Source organism: Anopheles maculipalpis, chromosome 2RL (genome assembly GCF_943734695.1).
Source record: "Anopheles maculipalpis chromosome 2RL, idAnoMacuDA_375_x, whole genome shotgun sequence".
Classification (NCBI taxonomy): Eukaryota; Metazoa; Arthropoda; class Insecta; order Diptera; family Culicidae; genus Anopheles; species Anopheles maculipalpis.
This window is the reverse complement of record NC_064871.1, coordinates 24,469,822-24,490,550: the sequence shown is the minus strand read 5'-3', so window position 1 is coordinate 24,490,550 and position 20,729 is coordinate 24,469,822. Positions and strand designations below refer to the sequence as shown.

General features: G+C 43.2%; 3 protein-coding genes across 3 annotated transcripts in view; 1 reads left to right on the top strand and 2 right to left on the bottom strand.

Moving 5' to 3' along the window:
- Positions 1 to 597, bottom strand: part of LOC126557342 (endoplasmic reticulum chaperone BiP) — a 205,185-nt gene extending 204,588 nt beyond the window's left edge. The window contains exon 1 of the mRNA XM_050213070.1: positions 588 to 597. The gene's annotated coding sequence lies outside the window, so the exon portion shown is untranslated. The remainder of the gene's footprint in view (positions 1 to 587) is intronic.
- Positions 1 to 13,257, top strand: part of LOC126557121 (uncharacterized) — a 43,424-nt gene extending 30,167 nt beyond the window's left edge. The window contains exon 3 of the mRNA XM_050212786.1: positions 11,841 to 13,257. Within this exon, the coding sequence (XP_050068743.1) occupies positions 11,841 to 13,217 (1,377 nt within the window). The 3' untranslated portion in view covers positions 13,218 to 13,257. The remainder of the gene's footprint in view (positions 1 to 11,840) is intronic.
- LOC126559023 (glutathione S-transferase 1) overlaps positions 1 to 20,729 on the bottom strand; it is a 435,657-nt gene that overhangs the window by 145,373 nt on the left and 269,555 nt on the right. The gene's annotated exons all lie outside the window — the stretch shown is intronic.

Genomic DNA, 20,729 nt, shown 5'->3' with positions numbered 1-20,729 from the left:
ATGCACTTCGATGCGATTGATGGAACGACACTCAAACCCACTCGGTTGTGACACGTCAATCGGTCGGAATCGAACGCGACAACCAACACGGATTTAATTAAGCATAAGATTGAGATAAAAACGTATCGAGTGTTGACGCCTTCGCACGGATGTGTCGTCCCCAAGTGTTCGGAGTGTGTTGGGACGGTGCGCATCGTCTTGAGTTTTGGACAGCTGCTAAATTAATTTTCGGATCCATGCTCCAAAACGATTGAAAGCGACACGAATAGAATTTGTCACCCAAGGAGTTTCAGAATCCGATGCTGTGGATGTCGTGAGAGCCGGCCATGATATTGAACGTACGCTGACCAACGTGGACTTGGACTTGAAAATGCATACCCGGCAAGGTATGCGCTGGAAGGAGTAAAACAACCCAAAAGTGGGTGACAGCTCCGGGAGATGGCGGCGCTCGCAAGCCGCCTGCACAAATCTGCATCGATTAATCATGCCGTTTGATCAAATCGATCCCGGCTGTAGGACTGACGTTGTGTCAGGGGATAGAGGCGTCAAAATGCCAAAGATCTTCAGACCTTAGCCTTTTCCTGGACGACGAGTTTTCGTGGGGCTGGTGGCGACTCGAAACGGTGATCCATCCTGAAGAAGCACATTAATCTTCGCTTAATTAAGTGGTGAGAAGCTGGCTGACTAGGTTGGCATGCGAAACGGTGGTCCAAACAAGGTGATACGATGCACCACTCCGTTATGTTCCAGGAAGCGTCGAGAGATTCCGTCTAGACGTGATTAGTTGCAGCGATGGCGCGCATCGCGTAAGACCTTTGTTTCGCCCTGTTTGGGAGTTTGACATCTTACCCAGACTAGATTTAGAAGCATCTCTTGCGAACTCTCGTTGTCACAAACAGCTTTGCACGAGATTATTTCTAATGCCAAAAAGAATCTACTGAGGACGCAAGCGAAGTGTGTAAATCTTGTTTGCCGGTTAATCGCTCAAAGGACCACACCATTTCCCGATGCGATCCGGCGTCTGCACGAGGGTCACCGAAGGTGTACAAACTCGGCGACAGCCCAATTAATTTGAAACAATCGAATGGTCACTCTACTCCGCCCTGACAGTTGATGTCTTAACTGTGTGTTTGGTATGGCAAAATAAAAGATTCACGCACGACATCTGTCCACCGCAATCATTCAATCATTTATCACACGTCGCCACCATTGCTCTTGCCACTCACTGAGAAGTCAGCAAGGAAGGGTCCTAAATCTGCTACACGATACGTGACCATGCCACACGCACTCAAACCATTCGGGATGGATATCATGTTGCTCTGAGCCAACGATAGCGCGTTTGTTGTCTTCATCGGATCTCGCACGATCGTGCTCCGATTGTATTTTGATAAATTAGACGATGAAGTGACACTTTTGATAGTCTTATATTTTTTTCGGCAAGCAGTTTTATTATCCTTTTAAATTTATTTTTCCCATTCAATGTGGCCATTCCGTTAAGGTTTGATGGTTAGAGTTTCTAAGTAGCATAAACTCGTTCCAATACAAAGTACAGCCGCATGGGCAAGAGGCCCATTCATTTACAAAGTTACAAAACCATGGTTTGTTTGTTTGTTGTTGATAGTCACAACTTATTCCGGGAGCGTTTTTTCTCATCTTTTTACCGACCCACCGTGAAACGATCCTAGTGAAGAGAAAAATGTGTTGATCTTCGCCTCCTGCACAGCCATCGAGACGAGCGATGGTGGTTTGTTTGTTTTTTCTTTGGTCGAAAAATTCACAACACAACCAAACGCGTTAGCTCGCGTTGTGACAAGGTGCGCCAGCGTTCGTAACATATCTTCACAATACTTATCTGCCTAAGCCGAATGCACTCGGCGAGGAGTGGCGTGCGGAAGAAGAGCGGTACTTAAAGGAACAGGATCTAAACAATCCAAACATGTGTTTGACATTGGGGTTTCCTAAGCGGCAACCGCAACGTCGAGCATTGAATGGAATTGTTCATCGCGTAAAGGCGCGTAATTGAAATTCTGAAGGGATCGAGTGCCGGTGACCCTCGTGCAAACGCCGGATCGCATCGGGAAATGATGTGGTGGAAAAGTGGAAAAAGTTGATATGTTAATTTTGTTGGCCCCTTAGCACTCTGCAAGCACTTCGTCTCGCGACCTCGAGGCGTTACGCACAGAAAAAGGGTCGTCGTTTGTTGTTTCGGTGCGTGTTTCTGTTGACTCTCGTGCCGTTGTGTGGCTATGCGTGACTCGGAGGGTAAACGTGGTGGCCCCCTATCGCAAATGTACGCTGTGCTGATGGATTTATTTAGGTTTAAATACGTGTAATCCTATTTTAATCCAGTTTTAATGATGCGCTTCATGTATTGGGTGTGTTGGTGCAAGATCGCGGTACCGCACACCGCAAATACAATGCGGTTCCATTCAGTTCCGGCATTTTGTCATTTTTTTTTGGGAAAGTTTTCTAATTTATAGCACTTTACTCTTGTACACTTTGTTCTTTTGGATGGTTTTCAGAGGTTTTGGTGCGTATGTTGGCTTACCAGACGCATTAACACATCACTGTTGAGTGTTTTCTGGAGCTTCTTGATCAATGCTCATGCTTAACGCAACGATCGCAGTTGTAAGAAAATTTCTTACTTTTTCTTACTGCACTCTCATCTTCTGTAGGGATGGCCCAGCAAAAAAAAAAACGATTTTTCATTTTTGCACCAACAAACGATCTCACCGTGGTCCAACATCATCACCTCATTTGGCGCCTTAATGGTGACAATTCATTTGTTAGTTTCCTCTCGAACTGTACCGAATTCGATACGGTTTGAATGTGTGCAATGGGATTGTGATTTTCCTTTCCCTCCACGTTACATCAGAAGTCACCAACGTTTTTAAGGCATCATTAAAATTCAATTTCATTCTAAACCATCTTCATTTGTAACGTTCCAGTGCGGAGCCCAACAAACCCATGGCAGGCGCCATCGGAACCGGTGGCCATCGGTTTGTGTGGTGCAACAATCGAGAACGCAGCACCCGAAGCCTGCCTCCAGAGAAGCCACAATCGATAAATCATTCTGCAGGCTTATGTTTTATTTTTTATTGCATTGTACTCAGGCGCGACCCCATCAAACTTGGTTAGCCTCGGTTAACCTCAAAAACCCTATCGCATACTTTGGCGGGATGCAAATGATTTGATAAAGATTTGTCGTGGTCCGGGATCGAGGATGGAGGAAGGGACATGGTCCCGCTTCCAAAAAGTCTCCGTTGCATTCTTTCTGTTCCCAAAGCAAGTGAATAAAAAACCATCACAACATGTATCGAGAAAAACCGTCCAAATGAAACGCCTAGCATAATTAACGGCCTGGTGTCCTGTCCGGAACCCATGCCGTGCCGTTTGCTGCTGCTGCTGCTGCTGGAGTGCAAGTAGTACGAGGAGAGCCTTTCTCTAGTTCTCGTTGTACGTTGATCGCCATGGTTGTGCTTTGTGGCTCTGGGAAATATCGCAAGCTAGAGTTGGCCTCCAGAAGAAGCCATAAATTATATCGAAGATTCTAAACTGTTTACATTTTATTCGTTCCAGTTTGTGTGCTGTCTGAAATGAAAGATGCCACCGGTTTGATACACTTGGAAGTGGAATGTCACATGGAAGATTGGTTTTTTGTTGTCAGAAAAATATAACGACTTAATTACAGGACATAAAAGGCAGATATTTATCGCACTATTGAAAGTTGGAAGGAATGTAACCAATCAGATTAGAGGTTAGATTTAATCTTAAGCATCCATAATTAAGATACGCTTCATATTATCTAACTGGAAATGGCGGTGGTTTCAGCCAAATACTTAAGCAATTTCAAAATATGATCACTTAATTCAACCTTCTCAATCAATTACCCTTTCCTTTCCAACGATAAAAGGGAAAGCATGTAAACAGAAGTGGTGCTCAGTAATTGTTTATATTTTTAAATCGTACACCAACGATTGTACCCTTTAGCGGCATCAAACGATCTATTTTCTCACACCAAATTCCACACTTTCCACATTCGCACAAAAAAAAAAACAAATAGGTCGACGACCTTTGTGCCATTTTGTTCGCTAATACGCATTACAATGCAAATTTCGTTAACACGCATGGATTTCGCACAAACAAGTTCGATAATTTTCGATTTTCCACCCGAACTTGCACGAGCGCAAGGCGCAAATTTTTCTCCCAACTGCGTGAGCAAATTGTTCGCCAAATTCCTTGCCGGTATCCGGTCGGTGCCGAAAAACGAGCAAATGGTGAGGTGTTTCAGTCACGCGCAAAGTAAACATGCGTGCATTGCGTAAGTAGGGTGGATTTTCTTTTAAAACCGCCAGATACATACAATAAGTATCACTTGTCCGTGATGTTATGCCTCGAACCACTAACAAAGAGTGAAAAATGTATGGCTAATTTTTTTTCTAATTGCTTCAAAGAGGTCAAACGTCTCGTTTGCTTCTTTCAGTCAGCCTCCTACCCAGTTACAGCTCAGCCTACGATGGTTTGCAAAATTTGGCCTTTTCGTCTGTCTGTAAGCACCAGACATTGAACTTGAATTTACGCCACACAACCGTCATCCCTTTTTCTTTACCGCCCACCACAATTCTTCACAATTTCCGCACTTTTTTTTGCGCGTTCGGCCCGAGATATGCCATATCACATTTGATCTGTCCGTTTTTTTGTTGTTGTAGCTCTCGTGCTTTCTACCACTAGAACGACGTGTACGTTCTGTGTGTTTAATGCGGTTTTGCAACGGTCGAGATGAATCCCCTTGTACGTACGCAAACAGGGACACGCGCATTGTCACATAATTCTTTCCTGAACGGCTCCCGACACACTGTGTGAGAGGCTTTTTGCGAATGAATGTATTTATAACCCCGCCGTGTGAGAGATCATGCCCTCTTCACCTGGTGTCCTCGGGGTAGGATGACACTTTCGCGCAAGCACCCACTGACTGACCTGTCCTGGTCAGTGAGCAGCATGCAATAAAATTGGCGCTACTGATTGCTAATGGCCCACAGGGTGGTAGAACGGGAGACAGAAAATGAAAGAAATCGCAAAGGGACTGAGCTTCAAGACAACATATACAAGACAGTGGAATGAGATAAACAAATATTCCTTTCCGTTTCTATGCCATCGTCTGTGAACGGTTTAACCTTGCTGAATGGATTTGAATCCAAACAAACTGTCAATCGGACAGTTCGATTCAAATTGTACGAACTTCTTTACGCACAAGATCGATCTTAGTCGAATTATTTCGGAGCAAGGGTGGTATAGACCGCTTAATTAGTACATGCATCCTTAACAAGCTGTCGTTTGCTTGGAAAAGTGAAATAAATAAACACTTCCCAGTGAAGGACACACACACACAGGCAGGTTTGTTTATTTATGCCAATGATTTGAATTGATAAAAAAATATCGAATTATCGAATTTCTCTTCTCTTAATATCTCTTTTAGTTATCAAGATTACGATAAAAATATTTTCAAAAATTAATCTACATTGTTCCATCGTTCTCATCACATTTTGGCTGGGCACCTTCACCGATATGAAAGACACCCATTCACATTCTTGACCTTTCCAATCGCGACGCGTACTGTCAATGTTGTGGAATGAAGGATTTATGATTTCACTTTGCAGCTTTATGGCCGGCCGATGGATTCGAGTTTTCACTTTGCATCTCCATCCGGCGGCTGCTGCTGTTGCGACCGCCTGCCAAATAACCGAGGTATTATGGGTCGTAAAAGAAAATATGAGGAAAACTGGCCGCTGAAAGGTGGGCAAGGGAGGGGGAGGGATGGCACTGCGTCACACGCACAAAACCACCGGCGACACACACACGCACCCCGAGTCCACGTTTTGCATACGCACAATCTCTACGCACGGCGGTCGTTGACCCTCGGGTCGGCGGATGACTGCAGAAGATTCCCGGTCCCATTAGCGGAATGTGAGTTTTTACGTCCACGTTGTAAAAGTTTTGGGGAGCAGTTGCTTTGAAGTGAATTTGTTTGGAAAAAATAATATTGCCAATTTTATGACAGATTTGCTTGGTCGGAAGCATGGGTTTAATTAAATTGGGAAGGGATGGTTTGGGTGTCATCGTGAATAATTTAATACTTGGATTTAAGTTAACCGTTTTGAAATGATAATACTCAAAACTGGTTTCTTACACAATGAAGGGAACGAATGTTGGACACAACACTAAACACACCAAACCTGTAAATCCCTCGAATCGATTTGTCGTACAACCGAAAATAATTCATCGACACGGCGTTCCATTTCGTCAAGCACGTTCACTATTTTTGACCCAACAGAATTAGAGAGGGAGCCAAAACCACTTACTCATCGAACGGTGCACTGACCGCGTTCGAATGGTTTCATATTTACCCTCAGTGATGCGTCAGGTATGTCAGCTCACATTTTGGGAACTTGCGCTGCACTTGACTATTGGCAGTAAGTGCGAAATAGTTCTATTCCTGTTTGTGGAGGGACCCCTAGAGGTTCCACACAATCTTATTGAGATTTTAACTCTGATATACGCCGTTCCAAATGAGACACTTTTCAATCTTTTCTCGATGAGTTGATGCAGTTTTGTATCTTATCTGAATTGAAAGTTTCTGCCCGAAAAAAGAACGCTTTTTCCATCGAAGGATTTATGAAGAGAAGAAAAGACACTACTCAGTGGTACATCCGCACTGCATGCAACAATGTATCGGTGGTTGGTAACCTAAGCTGCATATGACAGCAAGTACAAATAGCTGTTTATGCAAGGCAAATCTGTCTTACAAATCTCGGTTTTAGATGTAGGCTATGCGTAGTCTTAGCTGGACTGATAGGCTTTCGCCAATCTGCACTAATGGTTGGTCATCAATTAGGAAGTTCACAGATCTGTAACACGTCTACTACGTCACCATAATGACTAGACCGTCAAGACCAATGTGACTAGTTTTCGTTTAAGGTCCACGTGATCCGCACATTCGGTGGTACGTATCGAAGGTTTTAAATAACCGTATCTATTTTAACGGATCCTTCTGTGCTGTTAAGCAGTGGAAAAACTACCTCGCGCAAAAGAACTCCCTAAGATGACACCTTTATTTACGTTCAGCTTTTTCTCCAACAGGCCACAATAAACATCGCTAGTCTTCCCCCCGCCAAAGCAATGATAAACAAAAGCAAACTCTCGTAAATTAGCATCTAAGTCGCATTTGCTAGCCGTTTGACCAGTTTTCTATCAGGTTGGCAGCGTGCAGAAGACACCGAAACCATTTCACCGGGCCATTTACATGCTTCAGTTTAGTTGTTGTGCTATGTTTCGCTAACCGTTAACGAAATTTGTTATTCAAATACGGGCTGAGAGCTAGAATGGTCTTTCCTAAAATACACTGTTATTTGACTAGATTTAGTGTGACGGTAAGATAGTCAAAGTTTTACCAACAAGTCTTATTGAGAAAAAAAGAAGATTTTTTGTGTTTCTGTTCAAAACTTAAGGTTGAATGCCTAGGGAGACCCTATTAAGCAGAAAATTAGCTTTTGCTATCACTTCCCATAACTCTAATAACGGCATATGACATCACAAAATACTCAAATGCTTTGGGCTAATATTCTTCTTATTAAAATTGATTTCTTATAAATAACCCGTGAAACATTCAAAACGGATTAAAACACACGAATTTTGAAACAATTCATGCTAATCGTACACATCATAACATAAACTTACACTTTTTGATCTCAGGCACTTTCACCCGACTGCAGCTGAATGGCCCTTCCTAAATCGAGTCCTAAAATCCTCTTATGTGACGATTGTGCTACAGTCAACCAACTACCAAGCTATCCGATGTCTTCCCTCAGCATAACACCATTGCATAAGCATACCTAATTGATAGGTCAGCTTCACGCACACTGGCGGTTGATAAGCTGGCGGAGCAGTTTGGGGACCGTTTCTCGCCGACTGCGAACCGATGCCTCACGAAATTATCAAGTTTCCATGCTGTCCCTCACATAAATGCATACGAATACGGTGCGAGCGGGTGTACGCCCGAAATCAGTCACCGGCAGTTTTGACAGGCACCCTGAATATCTGCGATCGCTCGTTAGGGTGGTGGTGATATTAGGGCTTTTGTTTTTGAATAACACATCGTTTCTGGCCTTGACTGTTTGTAACATTTATAACACGTTCGGTAACAATTAATGAAACCATAGTGAAACCAACCGAAAAAAAAGTCATTCCTCCTTCCATGCTGAACTGCATTAAAGCTCATTCATTACTTTCTCTGGTAAAGCAAGAAGAAATATTCCAATAAAAAGAAAGGAAATAAAAACGAACATTCGGGAAAACGTCCGTAAAATGGCGAACAAAAACAAGGCTGCATATCTTAATCACGCTATTGATCGGTCTTCCGTTGTTGCGACTAAAGAAAAAGGGCAAAAACCACCAACTTCACTGCTTTATGCATCTTCATTGCGTTGGGATCGAAACAGCTGAAAGGTGTTTTCTCTCTCTTCCCTTTTTTTTTCTAGTCTTATTTTTGCTTTCCCTGTTACGATTGTGATTTATTCGATGCTTGAACTCAAAAAACTACTTTTCATTAAACATTTTAACGGATGTCGCACTTTTTTTCGCCTCGCTCGGACTCTCCGGAGAAAGGTGTGAGGAAGTAATCTTTTATCGAAAAGCATTCATATTTTCGGTTGACCTGATTGCTTTGTGTGGCGCAACTGGATCTACGGGAATGGAGAAGCAAAATCGAAACAACAAAACGTAGGAAAACATTATTAGCTATATTGTTTGTAGAAGTTTGTAGCAACGTTAGCTTGAAGAACATTGCAATGCTCAAAATCAGAGCACAGAAATCAAATGAACCAGCATCATTGAAATATTTACGGTGCTATTTTATGCTTCCCAGTATCGAGTTGAAGCTATCATAACTGGTTGATCGACAGATAATACTTTGCATCATAGTAATAAAATAGTGTAATAGTACCTACTCCCATCCAACGGGACTCGTCATCGTACCAACCGAGTAAGACCCTTCCCATGGATGCATCAATTGCATTCCGCCCAATGCAAAACAAACCATTCCCTGGGCCGACCAACTTCTCCATGCTTCTGGGCTTTGCCATCGTTCTAACCGCAAAGCAGTTAAGCCAGTTAGCAGCGAGAAAAAGCGTAGCAATAAATAAGCATAAATGAGTGTAATTTATTCCCATTCCAACTGGTTCTGGCCACTCAAGCCTATGTCTTCATTATGCTTTCCGAAAACGGAGGAAAGGTTAGCCGCAGAAGCGATTCACCGAGCACCGAGTTCTGCCCACTACACGATGCAGCATCGCTTTAACCTATGAACGGTCGGTTATGAATGGCTTCATCGGTGGAACACGGTGGCAAGCTTTAACACTGGCCTTTACTGTGGTGGTCAGCTCACACGGGCTGGGTGGCCACAAGAAGGACAAGAGAGAAAGAGAGACATTTGACAGACCCGATATCATCTGTCAATCGTACCATCTCCAATCGGGTCCGGCATCTTCCGGACCTGCCGCTCGTTAGTATGTCGCTCTCTCGATCATTTCACGCCTGATTGAGTCCTGCCCGCAATGCAAACCACTTCTGTATGTTTTTCTACACCGCCGGTTGTGATCATCAATCACAACATGCTGCAGCATTCGAGAGTCCATTCTAGATTGCCACTGTGCATACGCTCCTCAAATATGGACCAAGCACCAACAGAGAGAATAAGCAATTTGTACCTCAGAACTGCGCCACGGCGTACGGCGTCTGCAAGACCAAGCCTAATAAAACAAATGCAATTAAATTAAGCAATAAAAGTCGCGGCAATGACTGCTACCGGGTGTACGAGCGAATGACGGATCTGCAAGGTGTACAGTGATGCATGGACAAGCTAATTGCCTTGCGAACCGTCGCCTATTTGCCTACAGCCGCCACGCAACGGTAGCAGTTTCCGACGAAAGTGAAAATCCCTCTGGCTGGGGAAGAATTATGGAGGGGAATCTTGTAAAGCGCACTTACAACGAGACCACCGGCTGCAAAGCGTGCTCGTTTGAACTGATGAGAGGCGATGACCTCTAGTGGACCCGCCACGAAGACGTTTTCTCGGCCACAGTTTACTACATAATGATTGATGGGTGTTTTATTAGTTTGTATGCTTTATCTGCATCTCATTTACTACGCTGAAGTCTTCCTGGCCTCAAGACGATCGTAGAACTTCTACATTGGAACAATTTTCCAATCCAAACAACTCAATAAGGGTGAGGATCCTTGAGATGTCTTAAATTTTGTGAAAAACATGTAAACTGACTGATTATCCGGACACCAATCTAAGATTTTGACACATGATATATTCTTTTTATGTTTAAGAATCACCACAAGGGTTACGGATTGCGACATGCGATTTGTGGGCAATTTCATCATGATCTTGAGGGTTACAATAAACTGCTATTTTCACACCAAGCTTCGTTTTTGTAGACTGATAGCATCGAAGGTCCTTTAACGATATTCTCAAAGAACACCAAAGGGGTTTCAAACACTTGTCTTTCCTCGTTTCCTCTCACTAGGACACATAGGAAGGCGTGTGACGCGACAAAAAATAAAAGCGAGAGACCAAGAAACGGTGCGGCAACGATCCATTTCCAGTCACCGTGACGACCCTTTCGTGGCGTTAACGACATCGATGTCCCAATATTGATTGTTAATAATACTTTCCTTTGATCGTCTCGTTAACTTCGATCGGTCGGATTGCTTTACCCCTTTATCAACCTGTCCAATAAAGATTCAAATTTTATTGCTTTTTAGACGGTCTTGGACCATATTCCCTTGTACCCGGTCCACAGCAGTCTGAGGCAGGATCGTACAGCACGAACATTATCAGATCGTCTGCCTTCTCGTTCACTTTGGTGTGTTAAAAAGGACACACCAGACAACGATCCTTTCTACACCTGTGCGCTACGGGACATTGGGATGATGATGATTTGTACTTTTTGTGGTTTCTTTCCAGTTTGTATTTCCTTGCTTCCTTGGAGCTTCTCCCCGCAAGGGTTGCTTCTGTCTGGGGTTAGTTTTTTTTCGATAGCTAACAAAACTTTCAATCGATTGAACCAAACCTCCGGGAATGCGTACAACACAAAGTTGCATGAGAATAGATCTGTTGAGCTGTGGCGTTCTGTGGGCAGCAGCCTTGGGCATCGAGTTCTCGGAAGGTCGCTATGGTATCATGGTGTCCGCTAGAAGGGAAGTCGACGTGTGACGTGCGAGTGCTAGGAACGATCGTAACAAGCCTTCTCCGGCACCAATGCACACCATCCACGATCGTCACTTGACCCAAAACGGGGCTAGATTGAGTTTCACCGACAGTAAACATCCCGGAAGAATATCATTTAACGGCGACACTTAGATCACATGACCGACCGGCGTCATGTCTTTGCCTCTTGCACAAGTATGGTTACCCGGCTTCAAACGCAATTTTGTATTCTAATTAATTCGTGTCCGCGCGAAATGATGCGAATGATTAAAACAGTGTCCAACAGTGTAGTGGCCTTCCACTACAGCAACGCGTTGTAAACAGTTGTCAACTGGTTCGCGTGGACCATATTAAGACATTACGTTGATGGCGTTAACTCGATTAGCTTGAGCCACAAATTGCTTACAACATGAGCGGCTCTACAAAGCGGACGTTATTTTCCGACACAGCTAATTGCCGTTCTAAGCAGACCAAAATCGTAGCACATTCTGGCCTGGCGCCGCACTTTACACCAAATTAAGACGTTTTTCCCAGTCGCTTGATTAAAGTCTCCCGTTTTCTTCCCTTGCAGAAAGAATTCACCGACGATTGCATCTTCAACGAGCAGATGGAGCAGCATCACTACAACACGTATTCCTCCACGCAACACTCGAACGCACGCCGGACGCTGTATCTGGCGCTCAACAAAACGGGCCAGCCACGCAAAATCCAGATCCCAGTCAATCGAACGCTCGGCAAGCTGGCCACCTACACGAAGGCGCTCACCCAAACGGTGGCTCACGATCGTGTGGAGCAGCTCATCTCGCGGCTGTTCGGTGCTGACCACGTTCGCCACGGACTGAACCAGCTGTGCGAAACGGGGCAACCCTTGGTAGAGCTGACGGCGAAGGAAATGCGCCCACGACCGGCCTGTGGCCCGCAGGCAGGTTCGGCGAAAGGCGTTGCAACAAGTGGTGGTGGCTCTGGTGGTGGTAAGAAGAACAATCAGCCAAACGCTTCTGGAAAAGACGAGAAGGAGGGGCTGCGACAGAAGAAGAAGAAAAAGCGGCGGAAATGTCGCGAGGATGAGGTGCCAGGAGAGCACTGCTTCCGACCGGGTGTGCCGGGCACAGGCGTAGGTGGTACAAATAGCGGTAAGAGGAAGGCAGGCCCAAACCAGGGACAGGCCCGGGGCAGTAGTAGTATTAGTAGCGATAGTGGCAGTATCAGCCCTAGCAGTAGCAATAGTTCTGTAGGTAGAAGTAGCGCAGGCACCAACCAGTCAGCCAGTCTCAACAACGTCACCAGCAGCAGCAATAGCAGCAGCAGCAGTAGTAGTATTAGCAACAGCAGCAGTGCAAATAGTCTAATAGCAAGTATTAGCAACGGTGGACCTAATCGTCCGGGTCAACCGTACGCCCAACTCACAGCAACACCAAATACCCGGAAGCCAAAACCAACGAAAAAGCTTCCAGCCGGCCCCCAGCGGAACGGAACACAACCGCCAAGCGGAAGTTCCGGCCCGTCCGTCGGCGGGCAGTCTCGGAAGCCGAAAAAGCCCCACCAGCAGCCACAGCAACAGCATCAACCGGGCAGCGGAAAGCGGAACGGTAACCAGACCAAACCAAGCAACGGTTCGGCCAAGATCAAGCTTGTCGGTGCGAGTATAGTGACCAGCAAGCTGAGCCATCCAAAACCGGCCTCATTAACGATCGCACGCACGGTGCGTCCTACGACACCGTTCCCACTAGCAACGCCCCGACCCACCACCAAACCGACGACGATCAGCAACGATCTGCAGGATACCTCGCAACAGTCCGACGACTCCGAGCTCGAGTTGGACGACGTACTGCAACCGTCTGGCGAGCTCGTGGACGAGCTGGACGAGCTCGACGAAGGTAATCTTACTCATGCTGGTCATGCTATCAACTTTGTGGAGGAGGAAGACTTAGATGATATGGAGTTTTGAAGTACTTTCCATTTGCGCGTACAATGTAGTGTTTGGCATTATTAGTTGTTTTTTTTTTTCTTTTCCGTTGAACATTACACACGTTACAGAACGTACATTTGCGCTCGAGTAAACAGCGACAGTACTGCAAGCAAACAAAGTAAAAACAACATTTAAATCGTTAGAAAACATTAACCCAAAACCAAACAAGCCAACAAACGCAAACGCAGGGCTGCGGTACGGAACTGGCGGGGATGTGAATGTGGACGATTGATTAGTAGCGTTGGATGAACGATTAATCGGACGAGTAACGAGGAATGGTAATGCCACCGATATGCATGTCTCGATATGGCACTGACACAACGTGACGGTCAACCTGCTAAGTTAGTAGCCCGCGTTATGCGTTATGCGTAACGCATTAGTAACACAACACAGCAACACTACACTAACCAGATTTACTATTCTCTTACCACATTGAGCAAAAATATTCTTCAACTTTCGTGGCATTTTCTTGAGACAATTTTTGTCATAACTATTCTTTTATTACTGGGTGGCTCCTCCGCGATGCAATCTTTGTTTTTCTTCTTCTTCTGTCTCATTTCCTTATTTCCTACCTGTTACCGTTTTCCGATCATAGATATAGAGCATTTGCCATTTTGCGTTTCCATCTCAACCTCAGTTATTGCATCCAGTTATGTAGCAATTCTCTCATAGAACGAGATCTTCACATCCTTTCATATGTCCCTCTGTTTCGCATCAATCCGCAAATGTTCGCGCGTTTGTTCTGTGAGCTGCAGTTGATCACTAACGCATGCATTGGAGCAAAGGAATTTAACAAACAGTTTCCAATTGCCAATGTTTGGTTTTCGTTTGCAATTGGTTAGTCCAGTGAGTTTTACCCTTGCACGATATTAAAAAAAATTATGTCTTGTTGCACGTTTTTGTACCTTAAAGAATGTCGATCAGTTTCCTCTAAGTGTCTAATTTTATCATGACTTCTCATCGCAACTCCTGTTGCTAACATTCCGTCAGGGCTCTTCTGTAGATCGTTGTTCTGCGTGTATGCATGTGTGTAATTTTTGCAGTAATGTGTTTGATTTCAGCACCAGCAGCATGTTTAATCCACTTTCGAGGTGCTAAAACGAGGCTTCAAAAGCGACCACCAAAAGCATGGCTTGGCGAACCGAATCGGCCAAGGAAAAGTGGACCGTACCTGTAGCATTTCAACAAACAGGACCTTTTCGATTGTTGCTGCACGTCTCCTGCAAGGTGGTTGATATGGTGTGTCTTTTTTGCATGTTTTATTTTATGTGTAGCATCATGGTCATGATCGCATGTCGCATCACCAGAAATAGCGTTCAATTGGGTGTGCTTTCTTATCAATCATAGGCGTGTGTCCGTATTCAATTGTAATCGTACCATCTCGTTCCATGAGTCTGTATCTGTGTGAGTTGTGAGTTCACTTGTGTGTGGGAAAAGTGCGTCGTGCCCTAATTCGAAACCTTCCTGTTCTTCTTCTTCTTCTATTCCGCTGTTTATTTCAGTTCCAGGATCTCCCACTGCTTCCTCCTGGCACGAATTGTTCCCCACCAGCTCGGTATCCGAGCAGCGCATCCGCTACAAAACGTTATCCTGCTGTAGTGTCCTTAGCCTAAGCACGCTCGTTGTGTACGGTGCCACTGTGCATTTGCTATATCTATGATCGGAGCGAACATGGCACAAAAGGTCCAACATGTCGCGAATTATAACCAACCTGTACGCAAAAAAAAAACGACAAAGTTACTCCAATTCTAGAGCCCACCAGCCACCACCATTGGTTTGTCACCTGAGCTCGGACGCAGAATTGCTGGATGCAACAGTGATAAGCATTGATAACCATAATTGGCAGTAAGATACATTGGACCCGGGGAAAGATGGTGGACGGGAAGGTCAAAATCTCATTCAAACACGCGTGACAAATCACTGATAAACGGTAGAGACTGATTTTTATTTTCCCAAACCTTTTTTTTTTTGGCGGTAGTGTCTGGAAGGGCTAATGCCAATCGTGTTTTTGTTAGTGCTGAAACTTTATCGATGCTTTGCTGTGTTTGTGTTTATCTAATGCTGATCGTGCTATGCAATTCCACAGAGCAGCTTTCTACAAATAGCCGGAACATTTACACCCTTGGCATACTAACATTTAGACTGAACTCTTGCAGATCAAAGTTTGCACCATCAGTCATCGAAATTTCCACTCTCATCACATGCCGTTACAGTACGTTACAGTAGGTTACAATTCTTAAAATCCTTGCTATCTTTGTTGCTGGTTCGGAAATACTTCCATGACGCCTCTAACTGTAGTTTACCTTTTAAACATATTCTAAACGATTGGTCCACAACAGGATACTAAGTGTTTCCGTTCCTGCTGCAGAAACAAACTCATCTTGTCTGGTGTTCGCAGACATTTCGATTCTACTCGGTACTGCTTGTACATAGTTAGTGGATATGTGAGGTAGAAAAGTATTGCAAAATGGTCCACCAGTCATCTAACTACGCTAAGTTTAAACTAGGATCGGTGTGTCAAACTTTTATTTATGTTTTCGTTGTAAAGATCGTTTATGTGGAGAACAAAATCCCCCTTAAAAAGTCTGTGCTTTTTTTTGTCGGGTACAGGATAGATACTGTGTACATAGAAGCATTCGCATTCAGGGTGCGTAGTGTGTACTACACAAAAAATTGTAGAATTTCAGTTCGTACAGCAGAACACCGTAACGGAATGGATCTGACTCTAGACGGTACCTATTCAGAATTACAAAAACAAAAATCCAGAAATGTCCGAATAATTGTAGCCTTTATATAAAAACAAAATACTCAACAAAAGTCGCAACTTGTACGAGATCTAACTCAGGAGTTCAGAATTCGAACAACACTTACTAGACATTTAAGCGGCGGCGGAACGACAACGTGTGGACACCTTGTAAAGGTGTACAAGCTCACAGTCCTCATTACTATGAAACAGACGCTACCGCATCGAACGATTTTATCGCAAACGACAGTCCGAACCACGTGGTGAAGTGGTTTACGGATTTCGCCGAATCGATCCTCGATTCTACGCTGTAAATCCATGCAAAACCTCCCCGTAACGAACGACTAGAACACAGCACCCAAGTAATACCAAATAGTGCAAGTCCTTAGTGGAGCTAGGTGGTAAGATTTAACGATACAGAAAAAGCCTGACCTCGTTCTGACACAGCAAATGATAGACAATAATACCCAATTTCAGGAAACAGTTCAATCCATCGCTTGCAACCTTTAACACCGTAAAATAATCATACACAAAGCAGATAGGCCGGCATTCGGTTATCTTAATGTTGCACCGTTATCCAACTGTTTGACAGTCACGTGTGGCATGTCAATCGAGCTTATGGAGTTAATATTACTCAATCATAATATTTATTGTAAAAAAAGTGGCCAAACTATGGCTTCAGTTACTGCCAACAGACACAGTCAGGTAAATGTCAATGTTGAACGAGTTTCATTTGCACACGTTTTATTATAGTACTGCGTCGTTCCTGTGCTTCTGCGAAATCGTATTTTTCTTTAATTGCATTACATTATAATTCTTCTAGTCATTAATAACTTATTTAGTTATGCTTACCCTTTTTACCCATCAATGTGAAGGTAATCAGAACGATCTTGTGATTGTGCTTTATTTTTAATCCGATAGTCGTGAGTTTGTTTTGCTTTTGTTCAAAATTTATTCCAACCGATGTCTCTCGAAAAGTAATAATAACTGAACACCTCATCATAGCTTGAATCGCTAGTGCGTAACGTTCACGTAGGTAGTAAAGAAGAAAAAAAATGACAACAACTTCATAGAACAGTGCTTTTGCTTATACTGTGCGCACATTTTGGTTGCGTTTCCATCACTCCGGTTTGATGATGAAAGTCAGAAAAGCTTAATTCTGCTTAGAGAAAAGCAAACATGTAAGTCAATGCCTAACAGTATCGAAGAACTGAGTGCCATATAATGTTGTAATGTGAGGGAATATGAAAAGCATTAGCGTCTACTACTTTTGTTTAAACATGCAATATCTTTGAGTGTCTTATAAAATCCCTCAAAGTATCAATTATATTCTAAATTCCATAAAAAATTAAAAAAAAAACAAATGCTTTGCTTGACGCAAAAATAATACCGCCTCAAAATAAAAAAAATGAAGCATTGAGTCATTACATGCAAAATCATAGATCGTTCTTTTATAACATCACTAATATACGCAGCACACACTGTAGAGATAAAATAGCGAACCAACCTGATCGACGTGTAGCGTCATGCATTGGAATTGACTTAAAAGACAGATATTACAACATCAAGAAAGTGGGCTAGTAATCAAGTAAATTAAATTACATCACGTTTTATATGTGCAAAAGAAGAAAAAACACAAAGTTTAAAAAGTAATGAGAATGAAAACATCCAACCATAAAATGTTCGTAACGATTCTCAGCAATTATAGACGTAAACTGTGTATTTGTAAATAGTAGCGCTTAATGATTAGAAATGAAACACAGCAAACTGAACGAATAAAATAACCACTAAAGCAGTAAGTGGGTGAAGAGATAAAGAAACATGTGTAACAAAAAATGGATAAAAACCGCTTAATCTAGTTATTGTGCTTGTAAACCCCACGGCAAGCAAAAGGGCATGTAAACAAACTAATTGTCTATGTAAGTGAAGCTGGCGACGGGAAAACAGAAACAAATTAATCAGTAAGCCAACAGTCTTAACTACGCCGATATTGTAAAATATGCAAACAACAATGTTAAAAAGAAATACGATAATACTGCTACAAAATATACGAAATCTAGTAGAAAACAAATGAAGCAATGTGTCTTTTGAAATGTTTCTTTGAGCGGGATTCCTAGCAAAATACTACAGGTAAGGTGACTTTGTGTTTAAAGCTCTATCGCAGACTTTGAATCAAACTCCATTTTTTATTAGCAAATTCGATCATAGCGAACGGGCTATCATTGCTCATAGCTGTCCCATTCAATAATCAAAGCACTGCAAGTTGGCATGACTTAACGATTGATAATTTATCTCGAAAAATGCTTTTTGCTACCGACAGTCGCAAACGAATTGCACCAAATTCAAGCCATGCTAAGAGCCCACATTACTGGACCTTGATTTACGAACGAATAAGGGAAAAGTGGTTGCGTGGCAAAATGAATAGTGAATTAGATTATTTATTTTGCCCCAACATGTGTTCTACGAGCAACGCAAGGTTAAAAAGGGATCTATTTCACTGACCTTTGCTGGAAGGCAAAATAATATTTTTGATCAGCTCGATCATACTTCCGGCCGTCACGATCACACCAACGACGTTCGTTATTTAAATCTTTTAAAAAGCTGTTTACCCATTTCGTTAAATCAGCTACTCATGACGTCATGAGGAATTTTCTTCGTACCGCTCAAAACGTGTTCTGGCGATGATAGCAATCCGTTCATCATCACGTGTGCTCAGGCTCTCTCGCATAATCTTTCCCATTTTGTACCTTTTTTTTTCGCTGACGGTGCGGCGTCGTGTGCTTATGCTATGGTGTTTTTTTTTTCTCCCCATTTCTGCAAGCTTTCGATTCGCAACAGCACAAAATAAGACCCGGCCGTGGAAAAAAAGGTAGCGCGCAACGCGTGGAAACAGCCACCGCGTTGGCGCGGAAACCATGGCGGAGCTGCCGTTTGGCACGTAGACCACTCGCCTGCTAACCGGTACAACCGCACGCATACGTGCGAATATCACACATACACAAACATTTTTCCACAGCAGCGGGACCTGTGTCGACGGTCAAGAGATCGCGAAATACTACCGGAGTAATCAATTCCCGACAGCACCCCACTCTTGCACAAGGGTTGTAAAAAAAAAAATCACTGTTTAACATAAACGCATCGGTGTGGGATCGTTGGGGACAGCGGTGGCGAGTACGCGGGTAGCTAAGAAAAGGAAGAACAGGATGTTAAGTCGTAGCGACACAAATAACACTAGCTAAAACAATCAATCAACGCACAGCATCCGTACGCCATATTTCCGCCATTTCCATCACTTTAGAGTGAGAATAAGGATTGTGGGAGCACAAGGTATAAGAAAGTGGGGTGCGAAGCTCATACATTTACTTCTAAATGTATAACAATTAGTAGTAATTAGTTAAAAATTCATGCAAAGTCCTTGTACCTTGTATAACAAAATTAAAAGTAACAGAACATTGGTTTTTGTAGAGAGAATGTAAAATCGCCGATCTTGTTGATTGTGCAGTGTTTACATAGATAGTTTAGCATACAGGAGAAATGTCGTAAGAAAGAAAAAGAAACCGAGTTTGCTTAGAATTTTGCGCCACTATGACGTTTGCTGATTATCACGCGTTCGATGCGGTCGTCGCCGTCTCTCGTAACTAACTTGTGTGACGTTCGCGTAACCTACTGACGAATGGTGGCTTACCTTCAGACGTACTCACACCCCAACGCAGTCCAGTTACTGACCAATGGCATAGAAACGGAAGCATTTGAAAGGGTAGGGAAGGGTAAACGAATGGCGCTGAGAGCGCGTGCGCCTGTAGGTGTTATCAGCGTGTTGCGAATAGCACATGGCGCAGACCCAGTCGGACACAACCAGGAACCAGACATCAACCCCCACGAATCTGCTGGGGAGCATGATGGAAATGCCGGTTCGGGAAATTATCAGTTGGAGACAGTTGATACCTGTACCCAAAAATTGAAATTGGTTGAAGAATCTTTCTTCTTGTTTAGCAATATAAATTTGCTATCGACAAATGACTAATCCATTGGTGACTATGGACGGTACAAAGTTTCATATCAAACCCCTTCTGTCATGGGTTCGTTATTGCCATAAATAGGGTTGCGATCGCATTGAATTAAATTACCATCTAAACTGATAACCGTGTAGTGCATAAACGCTTTAAGATTACCGATTGATTTATGTTCTGAAGATTACGACAAACATCAGTATGTGCGTGCATGTTTTGGAAACGATTGATTATGAATTGTTGACGGTTAGTTATGCGCCACCGAGCCGCGACACCGTTGATAAGAAAGGTGATTTTAGACTGTTTGTTTATTGTTTTGATTTAATTTAATTAATTAACTCAACAACCGGTAGGGATCAATTCTTTGTGCGCTTAAAATTGCAATGACGTAGCTATAAAAGCTGAAAACAAAAATAATCTAACAAACACAAAAATATTAATAGTTCAATCAAATAGTAAGCAAAAGATTTCCAAGCAAAAAATAAAATAAATAAATGCCCTCAAATTTAAATCAATTCAATGACCTTTTCCTTAATATTTTCACTAACTAGATTGAGCAAAAAAAAGCAGAACCTGTCTCAACGTGTGATCTATGGCAGCCTAGAGAGAAAATCATGCAATTTGTCTTGTAGTTTGTTTTTTGGAACCCAATTCCTAGACAACATTTTACAAATGTATTTTGTTTTGCGTGGTGCGCCACAAGGTGCGAAATAATTTATCTTTTCAGCAATCAATTAG